The following is a 13,078-nucleotide window of genomic DNA, read 5'->3' as shown; positions in this document are numbered from 1 at the left end:
CGGGAGGTTCCCTCTGAGCATAAGGAAACCCTTTTTTACTGTGAGGGTGACCGAGCACTGGCACAGGTTGCCCGGGGAGGCTGTGGAGTCTGCATCCTTGGAGATCCTCAAAAGCTGTCTGGACATGGTCCTAGGTAACTGGCTCTAGGTGGCCCTGTTTGAAGAGGGGAGTTGGACCCTGTGACCTCCAGAGGTTCTTTCCAGCCTGAAGCACTGTGATTCTGCAAATACCCAAACACTGGAAGTGGTACAAACATCTGTGCTTTATGCAAGACAGTAAATGTCTTCAAAGGAAGGGAACAGGCCCTGTTTGGTACCCCTTGCACTGACATGCAATGCAGATCCCTTCTCAGTTATTCAGCAAGATCCTCTGAATTCTCTAATAGCTCCCCTTTGCCCTCTTGGTTGTCTGCCAGACTTGCTAAGTCTCCTGCAAGCTTCCTGTTTCTTTCTTTGGCTTCTGAGCACTTCTTCAGCTATTTGCTCTCCTAACTTCCTTTGTAGACACAGTGCCGGATGTAGTTTACACTGTTGTAACCCTTGTGCTAGGTGTCAACAGCAAAAGCAAAGGAGGGGTTCGCTCAGCCTGTGCGGTGGGCCAGGTTTTCTTCTTCCAAGAGTTTTCTATGGATGCATTTTAGAAATCCCAAGGCAGCAGCTCGTGCCCCTTCTGAAGAGTCTGGCTCTTCACTTCATGGTCCCTCCAGAGAAATGATTTCATTGACAAAAAGTTAAAAAACCCAGGCCTATGCACCCTTTCAAAGACAAAAATGTAAGGGCTGAGTGCTGACTTGTTCAGCCTTGCCAATGGAAGGCTGGCGGACACAAGGGGGGGTCGCATAGAATCATAGAATAGTTAGGGTTGAAAACGACCTTAGGATCATCTAGTTCCAACCCTCTTGCTATAAATACCTCAGGGAGAAAACAGTTATTCATGCTAAGAGACAATGGTGGCATAAGCACAACTGCATATAAACCAGCTGTGAGTACATTCAGAATGAATGCTGAAAGCAGATTTTCATCTACTGGAGCAAAGAGCCCCCAGAGCAGCCTTCATAGAGGAGCAATAGCAGCACACGTGCGCGCAGTGGCATCCGAGTTCAAGGAGAAGAGTTTAACAGGAGACTGGACTGTGGCACAGAAAATCCAGTTGTCATCTGTTCCACATTATAATTCATTCCAATAAAGGATGAATACTTGTCATGAATAACTGTCCTGTGTTACGCCCATGCATGAACCTCCCGCTGGCCTGTAGTGATGAATGGCAGTCAAGACACTGAATGAATTCCTGCAGCCTACTCCTCATAGAAGAGGCATCAGCATGACATACTAGAGTTTATCAGTCTCAGAAGTAATCCCAGTAAAGCATGCACATAACTCAACCTTCAATGTGTGGCTGATGCGCAGATTCTGTACTCGGAGAGCTATTTCAGCTACGGATTAGGTTTCTCCCTCTCCCCTCATGCTCCTCTGGGAGTTTTTCCAATGTAGTCACTGTGGAGGCACAGTTAAATGGGTACAGACATCCCAGAGGATGACATCATATATTCTCCCTTCTTACACTGAAATAAGCAATGCAGGCAAAAGGCACTTTCATGTCATTCTAACAGCAAATGAACTAGGAAAATCACAGACTTGAACCACAAACACATACTCATGTGACATCAAGTCCTTGAAAGAAGAAGGAACTAAACTAAACTGCTGTTCCAGCACACAAACTATTTTTATCTCACCAAGGTTTTGGTTATTAGCATTGCCAGAAGGTAACGTTCTTTCCAAGCAGACTGGCCTGTAACATTTGTGTTGTGAAATTTCACATTCATCATTTTATTATAATCTGAACAGAGGCGATATCTGAAGAGCAGAGAAAATGACTATACAAAGAATTTATAGAACATTCATTTACATACTGGAGACCTTCTGATGCTTCTTTACAGTTTCAAGAAAAAGACAAAAATTTGCACTAGTAGGTAAAACCAAGAAGGAAACATGAGATTATTTTTTTTAATGATACTGTTGGATACATGGAAATCATTCAATTAAAAACATGGCTTTCAGCATTTTTGTAGTTTTAACACTGTACGATTATAGTAGTACATTTACTAAGAAGGTTAATAGGAGTCTGGCTAAATACGTATGTCACTTGCTGCCATTAGTTATGAAACTGCATATACACATCTACCAAAAACCTTGAAAGAAAGTGCTGTATTAACTATTTAGTCTTGTATTTGCCATGAACAAGTGTTTCATGAGTATCTTTCTACATACACTACATAATGGTACATACAGAATTATTTTGCTTTGTGCATTTTTTAATTCATTAAAAGCAAAAGCAGGTGGCAATATAACATCCAAAGGAACGCATTATAAAACACCTTCCTTAGAAACAGGGCAACTTCTTTTCTCCCCACTTACCAAGTAGAGCTAAACTCCCAGGAAACACCACCAGGAATGTCAGCGTTCAATTCCTTATGCTCTTGAATCCAGCAGCTTGAGAAAGTACAGGGACTAAAAAAATAAGGCCCTGAATGGAAATGATAAAATTGGGGAAAAAAAGGACACTTTATTTTCAGCCCAAAGGCCAACACATGGTGTCTAACAAGACACGCTGAATTGTGTCATCTACAGAAGCAAAAAAAATGTAGTAAAAATTCCTTCTCATTTCAATGCTCACAACACATTGGATTAAATCTAATTCAGACTTACATGTAATTGAGATGTCAGCGGGAAAAATTCACTGGCCTTCAACTGGCTGAATATTAAAGGGAAACTTGTCCTCACATGTTTCAAAAGGATCAAAACTCCTCAAGAGCTGCATTCCCTTTTGCATGGTACATGAACACTGTTTAAGTAGGATACCTCTGTGTGAGAAGAACAGAAGTATTTGGTACAGATCAGAAGCACTTGCCTTTGTTGCTTCAACGGTAGCTACTATGCTTTGGATTGCTTCACCCTTTTACAGACATCCAGTGCCCACTGCTACTGATTCTCCACTTCCCAGTCCAAATACATTTAACTTCAAGTATTTTTTCTCTCTCCCTCTGTTCCTCACCCTCTGCCTTTTAAAAAGTATCAAGTTATTTATACAGAATTCATAGTTACATCAGTAACTTTGGCTATGGTCAATGAGTAACGTTTCCATGATCCTAATACTTTAGGAAATAGGGAGAGAGCTGTTAATAAAAGACAGATCATAATTTATACAGGACAGACCAAATTGGTGGAAACTTCTTACCATACAGCCCAACCAGAGTTCCCCATTCCATTTAACTATTATTTAGTAAAAGTGAACAAAATGATTAAATCCTCCAAGTAGGTACAGTTACTAGTTGATCCAGTGCCTCATGCATTGGCATGCCAAATTCAGCATGTCATTTTATTTCTCAGTTTGTTGCTATAATGTTGACAGCCACACATCAAATAGAGGCAATAAAGCTTTTCAGCACTGTCACAGGTGAAGCTGTTTTATTACCATCAGTTGTGATACAGGGGTCTAGTACTGCTCTTTTTGAAGTGAATGGTAGTTCCAGAGTAGACTTCAGTGGCTTGCTCTTCTCGTGAAGTTTTCCACTGTAATCTACCTTATCAGCTTTCTGTAAAGGTAACCAGCACTCTGTTATGCATTTAAAATACCAATGTACACATACAGAGATCTGTGCAAGTGTGACAGTTGTAGAAATCATTACATAAATGCTCTCAAGAAGTCAGACAGAGTAACAAAATATATTCCATTCCCTTTAGATTTCCAAACTCAAGGAATTCTTAAAAAAAAGATATTATAAACCAAAAATAGTTCCTAAAGATCAAAGGGGGAAAAAAGCAAAAAAATCCATAAAACTCCAATAAAAATGGGGCTGGAAGAATCCACAAATAGAATTATGTATTAGGTAGGGGAACAAATATTACTACCAAAACAGTACTGCAGAGACAGGAAATGGGAAGTAGCTTATCACTGTTAGACAAAAGTCAAACTATGCGACTCTATTTAGCAAGGCACAGGCTATAAACACTTCTACTTATGCAAAATAGAGCTAAAGAGGCAAAGCCCAACAATGGCTTAGTTTAAGAGTATCTCTATGACATACCAAGATCTGAGATCTACTATAAATAATCTGGCAAAGGTTAAAAAAAGTATAAATTATAAAATTTTCTTCTTTTTTCCCTCATTTTTATCCTGTAATTATTATAATACAGAATCTTCCCTGCTTAGTTCTCTGTATAAAAAAATAATACAAAAACCCCAATTATAGATTTCCACACAACTGTTTTCTGCCACCTCTCCCCTATTTAGAATTTTTCCAACTAAACCAACCCAGCCCTCTTAACACAGAGCAACCTCCCTGAATGCTCCACATTTCCGCTCCTGATCAGAAATCAACTTGCACAAACCTTCTCTTCACGTACATCTTCCCCTTTCTCCATTCAGTTCCCATCACTGATCACATAAGGATGAAGGGAAGAGCAAATAGTCTTCCTCAGACCATCATTCCCTAAAGAGCATGTTTGCAAGGCCTACAGCTACCATTGATGCAACTCTGGCAAGTGTCTTTGGAGGTTATACAAAACATTTTCTGCACAAAAGAAGTAGCACAGCCTAGTGAGTATTTCTGCTCCAACAGATGGTGAGAAACAGCATGTGAAAATATATCAGAAACCCTTCAGGAGAAAAGTTTTCATTTATGCTTCACTCGGGTTTGGGCCTCACGGGTTTGGGCGGCACCCACTTTCTTTTGTTTTGTCTTTTGTTATAAAAACAAAGAATTAATGCTTTGTTAAGTTAGAGGCATCTTCAAAGAAAAGGCAAACACAAGGCTCTTGTGACAGAATGCAGCTAGACCGTCCTCTGCTTTCCTTCTTAGGAATGACAAGGGTCAGGCATTGCTGCTGAATACGCTTTCTCCCTCTCTCACAGTGCTTTCCTTCAGTGGAATCAGTGAAGAGCTCTGAGTCAAGGATGTGAAGGCATCAGATCTTCTTCTGGGATCCGATCATGACCTTTGATACAAAGTTCACAATGGCGCTGGCAGGTTGCTCTGGATCATGCTCTGCAAATAGGTGGCATATGTTGTCCGTGGCACTGCCTTGCTTCCGGGCAACGAACCCAAATACTCTGCAAGGGCAACAGACAGGCATTGCCTCATTTCATAAAGCAGAAACAATACTGCACAAGCCAAAAGCACAAATAAGACTTCATCTCTTCTGATCGACAAGGTCCTGGGAGACTGCTGAACACAGTGGTTGTTCAGGTGCATCAGCCAACTCAAGAGCTCCTAAGTGGCTCAGGACAGACACAATCAGCTAAAGAGACTGTCCCCTTCCTTCTGCTCTGTATTGGATCCCGCACAGTCTGCTGTCAGAGACATGCTGCTGACCTTGGGGAATATACTGGATCTCATTCAGTACTGCTGTTCTTTTACCTGCCTTGGCGGGTATTTGGTGTGATGTGTCAGGAATGGCCTAAAAAGTGGGTTTGAAGGCCATGGATCTCAGCAGACAGAGTACTGGAAATAGGACTAAAGCAATCTATTTCTGTTCCTTTCCAGAAGCCAGTGCTTAAGCTCTCCCTGTTTAGGAGTTTTCTTTTGATAAGGGGGGAACAATGATGCTTGCCTTCAACAGAAAGCGCTTTGCAGTCCACTGGTAAGTATATATTTATGCCACACACTAGTACTGCTGGGAGTGTTTTTATCTATCTGCTGAGTGGGGGGTTTTCTTTTTTAGAGCTATCAGTCTGAGTGGGACAAGTAAGCTTGTGTTAGCGTTGCTGGACAAATGGAACACAAGACTAAGTAGCAAATGGCTGGTTTTATTTCTGAAACTTTACTCAAGTCATAGACCTGCAGCCTTAGTAAACCACACTAACTCGGGCTCCAGACATCCCACTATCACATAATTAGGCCCTGACTTGCAGAGGTGCAGATGAAGTAACTAAAGTCTAATTACAGTGGGCAGAGAGATTTTTGTCTCAGAACAGCTGCTTTCCCTTCTACATCTCTGACAAGGATAATATAGAACACTAAGAAACTGATATTCCTAAAACATTCAGTTAAAAGAGGCTCAGACAGGTGCCCACTTACTTTGCAGAAAGGCCATCTTTCATCCATCTGGTTGTCCATGTAGGAAACAGTAAAGAAAACAAAAAAAGAAATAAAAATGAAATCTATGTTAGTTTTTTTCTTTTAGATCAACAATATAAACAGTACATTAGAAACACTGCTTGTCTTCCTTACTTTCTGTCCTGTGGATCCAAAGCACAGAAAATAACAGTGTTGACTGGATAATGTCGCCGAAAAAAGAGTCTGGGTAGAAAGAAAGAGAGCAAGTTTTAGGACTAGTTAAGATGCTTAAAATATTAAATAATAAACAGATCTGAAAAATAAACTACATTTCATCACAATTTAACCATGACAATATACTCTTTTTGCTATCTACGAATGACTTTGAAAGCCACCTGAACTGCTCCAACCAAATAAGTCCATATTTAGAATAGTAACATCAAGTTTTTGAACCAAAGCAAAACTGACCCTCAAGCTAAGAAAAAGAACTAGAAGTACGAAACGGGGGGGGGTTTACAAAAAAATGGCCATTTAGATACTGTGTCTGTGGGAATACAACTTCTTGGAACTTGTGAATATATTAAGTTTCAAAATACAAGCACTCGTAGGCATTATCATGTAAGGTTTTGTCCCTGATCTGCTGTAAGCACTTGCAGACCCCATGCAATTAAGAAGTCTGGCACTTCTTTTTATTTTAACCTAGAACAAATTCCTGTTGTCCCTCCTTTGTAATTGTCAGTTATCAAAGCTAAAGGCTTTGTGGTAGCCTTAACAGCATTCAGTACAAAGTAAACATAAATTACCTTTGTATCATAGTATTTTATAGGCTATCCGAAGCCCTATTTCAATTACACAGTGATGCTCATTGTCTGCTTAGGCCAACTCTGTTGATACTGGTGAAAGATAGCATGACGATAAATTATGTCAGTGAATAGGCTGAATATCAAATGCTGGCAAAGCCATTACTTTTTCTTTCATTAGAAAAAAAAATGCCATGGCAAAGTGACCTTCCAGATGTAAAAGCTGACATGTGGAACGTAACGTCCACAGCTTCAAACATTCTCCAGTCCTTTGGACAGCTGGCTCTTTCACTGTCATTCCTTAATATATCCTATTATCCTCTGAGACAGAGAGTGCAAAATGTAACTAGGAAAATCAACAGCAGCCAACACACGTAGGGGACAAGCCTGGATATTCTCTTACTTTCTTTGATTATCTGTCAACGTGATTCCCTGCGCAGACACTTTGAAATGGACAATGGTTGAGACAGGAGAAGGGTCTTGCATCAGTGTCAGGCTCAAGGCTTTCTGTACTGCCTGGTAGCCTGTGAGGGACTCCATCTCCACTGAGTTCAGGTACCAGACGTTACATGCTGTAATGAAAGAGGGGAAAGACTTCAAGAGGTCATTACCGAGCAGCAATCAAACAGGTGTCTTTTGAACAAAACCAAACAACATGTAAACTTTCCACCTTTGTAAAGCAAACAGGGAAGACCAGCAGCAAACATTCTGTGTGTGCCTCACCATGTTCCACTGTTGCTTCATAGAATCATAGAATCACAAACTTTTTGGGTTGGAAAGGACCCTGCAATTATCCAGTTCCAATCCCCTGCTATGGGCAGGGACACCTTCCACTAGACCAGGTTGCTCCAAGCCCCATCCAACCTGGCCTTGAACGCTGCTAGGAATGGGGCAGCCGCAGCTTCTCTGGGCACCCTGTGTCAGCGCCTCAGCACCCTCAGGGGGAAGAGTATTTTTCTTCATAGTTCAAGACTAAATTCTGGAGATCACAGGCCTGTCTCAGATTAAATCTGCAGCAAACACTAGGAAAGTAAGTATTCATATTATATAGCGTTATATACTAAATTATAATACTGTATAATACTAGACAGTACTATATGGTAACTACCATATAACAGCATACAGTGTTAATTACTATTATATAGAATTATTCACATGCTTAAATACTTTGGGACTTAAATACTTTGTTATAAAGTAAAATTTGCAAGCAGGTTAAGAGCATTTTTGCTCTTGGAAAGTCCTCTGTCTTACTCTGCAGCACAAGCAAGCAGGATTAAACACATCCATAGTGAAACACAGGTGCTGACAGACTTTGTGTTTTGATAAAATATTTGCGTAGGTATCCAGGACGGAGGTTACAACTCTGGCAGCTGATGCATGCAAATTACCATCTAACATTTCATCTGTTTAGCAGTTTAGTTTGACTTGCCAACCTTAATTAATATGAAAGCAAAGACTAAATTAAATCTAATAGCTTCTCTTCTCATATGGCTATTCTGTAATCTGACTAAAGCTTTCTCCTATGACTAGCTACATAAAATACACAGCTAGGCATTGGCACTTTCAAAACAACTTAGCAGTTGCACAGTTAATGACTGATAAGCATGAGTTAGATCCCAGCATGATGATCAGCCCAATAACTTCAAGCTCTGGTGCCTGTCAGTTGAAGAAGGGATCCAGAGATTTGTTTTATTTGAAAGCATCAAATTTCCCAAATGTACTTGCACATTGGTGTGACTGTTTCAACAACCTTTGTTTGAATCAATTACTATTCAATTACAATTCATGCAGAGAGGCATTTAAGGTGATGAATGGCAAGTTCAATGAGGCCTTCCTCACTGAACAGCTTTCTGTCATGTCTATCCAAAATGGTAAATAACATTCCAAACCATAAGCTCTCCTCACGTCATTACGGTGTATGTTTGGTATAGTTTTAAAGCGCTTCATTATCCTTTCAGCCCTTCCCACCACAGGAAGCTTGCCTTGTTTCACAGTCACACTCCACTTTGGAGACCCAGAGGAAGTGCTTCGCTTCCTCTTCTGTCACACACTGCACTGGTGTCAACAGAATGTGTTCAAAGTTGTGTTTCTAAATGAATCAACCAAGCATTTTGCCTAAATTGCCCTCAGTGTGACAGTTCAAAACACATCACCAAATACTGTGTCTGGCTTTACTTCTGTAGCACAAAAACCAGTAAGTGGAACCTGTTTCAGAAGTATTGGAAAGTGTCAGCTTAAGGAGGAGATTACAGGAAAGGACAGGTAATGAGAAAGGCTGGAGGATACCTTAATTAAGACGGGTAATGTTAGATGGGGAATCTAATGACAGCAATCCCACAGAAATGATACTCAAGGCTAAAGCAAAAGGAATACATGTGTCTTTCGTGCAGTGCAGCTTCCCTGCAGTGTTGCTGCTCTCATTTTCCACAGGATTTCCAAAGGATTTCCAGTCAGCTTCTGCATTCAGATAATGACTGGAAATGCTCATTAGGTTTTCTCAGACAGATATAAAAAAATGATCCTTCAGGAAAATACATCTTAATTTGTTTGCTTGTAAAGCAGGGCAGGGCAAAAGTGAATCTGCTTTGCCTAAACTGCAGGTGCCCACACAGCTCAGAGAGTTGGAAAAGAAACAATTTATGTTTTGGGTCTGCATTTCAGTACTGAATTCCACAACTAGAACGTCTCTATGACTGGAGAAGGACCTCTGAAACATGGAAAATCAGTGGGAAATGATATATCTAGGCAAAAAACCCTCTGAGCATCTCCCCTAGCTAATTCGTCTATTCAGGTCCCAAACCCCTGTCTAAAAACAAAACCACCAGCAACTAAAACCTAAATGTACTGTTTCCCAAATGACTCATGATGTGATAACTGCCATAAGGAGTTACCTGTCTACTGCCCCAGATGAAGCAAGGATTATTTCTTTTTGCTTGAAAAGCACTGCCTGGTCAAGCAAAACCCAACATTTCTCAAAAGACAACACATGCCTCTTTTGCTGGGCTTTCACAGAATTGCCAGGGCTGGAAGAGACCTCTGGATATCACCTGCTCCAACCCCCTGCCAAGGCAGGGCCACCTAGAGCAGGTCACACAGGAATGCGTCCAGGCAGGTTTGGAAGAGGGAAAGTTCTACAAAAATGAGTCCTAGTTTCTCTTCCCCTGTTGGCCACAATAAACCTGTCAGCACCAGCAGACAGAAAGGCCAAGGCCAATGTGTGCTCACTCCTGGCACAGCCTCACAAAGGCTTGCCATTGCCTCAGCCACACATGCCTGCTTGATTACAGCACTTGAAGGGGTACTCAGATCAAAGCAGACTGCTGCACAAGCAAGGAGCAACACTCTCCAGAGCAGCTCAGCTTGGCAAGTGCCCCCTTCAGAAATGCCCTGAACTGGGTGGGGGCAAAGAGGCAGCATTCTCACAAAGGCATGGAGTATGTCAAATGCAGTGTATTCTCCTGCTCTAATGGGACTAATCTGGTGGACAGACAGATCCCGGGGAGAATTCATAGCAGACTGAAAACGAGGGAGCATGGGAGGGCATGGGCAGTATCCCCTGGACACGATATAGGGGAGTAACACAGTGGCTGCATTTCTACTAAGGAAAGCCATAAGATTATAAGGGGGTACTCAGAGCACCATGTCCAACAACAGTGTGTTATGACTGCTACTGAACACACTCTTTAGTTGCCCTTTGCAGACCTCAGACATAGTTCATGAACCTCTGCAACCACAGGTTGAAAATACCTTCTCTAAGTTCATCAGTTATGAAAACAATGTGGCTGCTTAAAAATTGCTGTGCTTGAGCCAACCTATGTGTACTTCAGATTCCCATAGGAGACGTGACTGGAAAGCAAACACAGGGTTGTAGTTTAGGACCTGGTTGGAGAAACCAAAAAGAATTTGGTATATATCCTCACAATGCCCTTTACGCTTCTACACAGCAGTCTAAATTTAACTGCTCCCTTTAAACATCCTCCAGTCTAGTCTAAGCTTCAGCTTCTCCCAGGCTGTAAGACACAAAATTTGGTGCCAGTCAAATGCAAAGTAAAGGTTTAACAGACCTGCACCCTGTTTAAGAAGCTCCGCTGCTGAGTTTGCAGCAGTCTGTGGAGAAGTTTCTGCTGTCTCCTCCAAGGGATCTGCAAACAGAAAACACAGCCCATGTCTTGTTTGGACTTGAATCGACAGATCAACACACTCAGACAAGTATGAATTCAGCTTTTAGAATTGTCATCTCGCCCACTGGCCAAGTGTTGGCCAGAACTCTGAAATAATCTTGTAACTGCAACTACAGTCATTCATGTGGCTTTTGTGCTGCATCACTTCTTTTTGCCTCCAGCATTGCAGGAGGGATGCTCAACCTTTACTTCCTGACAGTAAGACATAACTACATAGCATAAGGGACACACACACCACCACATTAAAACAATATTAATAACTCTATTCCCTTATTATAACCCTCATTTTAAATAGTGCAGTTTTCATTATCTCATTCATTCTGTATTATTTACACTAATTTCATAGAATCATAGAATAGTTAGGGTTGGAAAGGACCTCAAGATCATCTAGTTCCAACCCCCTGCCATAGGCAGGGACACCTCACACTAAACCATCCCACCCAAGGCTTCATCCAACCTGGCCTTGAACACTGCCAGGGATGGAGCATTCACAACCTCCCTAGGCAACCCATTCCAGTGCCTCACCACCCTAACAGGAAAGAACTTCCTCCTTATGTCCAATCTAAACTTCCCCTGTTTAAGTTTTAACCCGTTACCCCTTGTCCTGTCACTATAGTCCCTGACGAATAGTCCCTCCCCAGCATCCCTATAGGAAATTGTGTTTCTACAATGAAATCAATTAATAGTATTTTGATTCAGAACATGACAACATAATCCTCTTTTCTTCATACTCATGTAGAAAACAAACATCTGAACCATTAAGACAGCAGTGGAATATTTGCCTCCCAGTTAAAATCAGTGAGAAAACTGTTCATCAGTATGCTCTTTCAGTTACATATATGCATGTAAACAGATCTCACTGCTTTATTTAACATGATGCATGCTGTCTTTGAATTCATTCAAATGAGGAAGAAAGCAGTAATAAGGTATGTGACAATATTAACATGTTCAGAGTTAGCCATATGCTTTAAATACTCCACACACCATGTCCAGAATCATTAACCACAGAAGATCATCTTGAAGTGTGTGATCAAATTGGATTAAAAAATAAATCCACAATAAAAATTCACTCTGATAATGTTTATCAGGACAAGGCAAATGTTTCGGTCCTGCACTTCTGCTAGAGTGAAGGAGCTTTCCATTTTAGGTGAGCAGGGTAAGAACAAGCCCACCTACCATGCTGCTTTGCCATATAAAGAGATCTCTGGTCACATCTACCATATCATGGTTTTGTGCTAAAATGGTTTCATTAATGTATTTGCATAATTCCAATGCTATGTTTGAACACTGACACATGGCCTTTAACAAACGCTTACAGAGTTCAGTAGAAAACCACAAGAATGTTTAATATTTCAATAATACATGTGGTGTTAACTTCGTGTGGGAGAGTAACAGACAACTGAATTAGGGGAAAGCCAGAACTACATTTTGCTGTTGTCTTAAGAGTGGTTTACGAAATCACCACAACCAGAATTAGAATTACATTCCATGATTTAACACAGGCTTTTTGATCACTTATTTAAACAATATTCAGACCTATGTAAGCTGCTGCTGCCTCCCTGCCAGTGTCATACTCAGGACACTTTGTTTTCTTTACCTACTTGCCTTCCCTTTTGCTACCCAGACCTGAATGAGTGGCTACATCTAACTTTACACAGGTGTAATTTCATGTCTAAGAAGTACATCTGTCTTCCTACATGGCAGATTTACTGTGTGGACTTCCATGACACGTGTGTTTGTAACTGGAGTATCACAGTACTGGTCTGCCCACAGATACACCTTGGGTAAGAGCCATCAGCAGTACTGAAGAACCACTTTCAAAATGCAGCTTCCTTCCCTCTGCATTCTTGCTTAGATCTCAGCTTGTGACATCTTCACCTGCCTTCAGACACTGGCACTTTGAAGCAGAGCTTGGCTGGGTATATCTCTTCTGTACTTTAACAAGCTTACCTCTGTCTGGGATGAGGAGCTTGCAGGGCAATGCCAGTGGGGTGATGGAATGCTGATACACCAGAGCTGTCAAACTCCCTGTGGTCAGAAG

General features: G+C 41.2%; 1 protein-coding gene across 9 annotated transcripts in view; it reads right to left on the bottom strand.

Annotated features, from left to right (window-relative positions):
* Nucleotides 1-1,797: 1,797 nt before the first annotated feature.
* TNS3 (tensin 3) overlaps nucleotides 1,798-13,078 on the bottom strand; it is a 201,500-nt gene continuing 190,219 nt past the window's right edge. For all 9 annotated transcript variants that reach the window (XM_065665617.1, XM_065665618.1, XM_065665619.1 and 6 more), the window contains 6 exons: nucleotides 12,988-13,065; nucleotides 10,921-10,998; nucleotides 7,260-7,428; nucleotides 6,231-6,299; nucleotides 6,078-6,104; nucleotides 1,798-5,110 (listed from right to left, as the gene is read on the bottom strand). In XM_065665617.1, coding sequence (XP_065521689.1) covers nucleotides 4,966-5,110; nucleotides 6,078-6,104; nucleotides 6,231-6,299; nucleotides 7,260-7,428; nucleotides 10,921-10,998; nucleotides 12,988-13,065 — 566 coding nt within the window. In that variant the 3' untranslated portion in view covers nucleotides 1,798-4,965. The remainder of the gene's footprint in view (nucleotides 5,111-6,077; nucleotides 6,105-6,230; nucleotides 6,300-7,259; nucleotides 7,429-10,920; nucleotides 10,999-12,987; nucleotides 13,066-13,078) is intronic.

The sequence above is a fragment of the Lathamus discolor genome, chromosome 2 (assembly GCF_037157495.1).
Source record: "Lathamus discolor isolate bLatDis1 chromosome 2, bLatDis1.hap1, whole genome shotgun sequence".
NCBI classification, from domain to species: domain Eukaryota; kingdom Metazoa; phylum Chordata; class Aves; order Psittaciformes; family Psittacidae; genus Lathamus; species Lathamus discolor.
The sequence above is the reverse complement of the archived record's forward strand: the minus strand, read 5'-3'. Positions and strand labels throughout refer to the sequence as shown.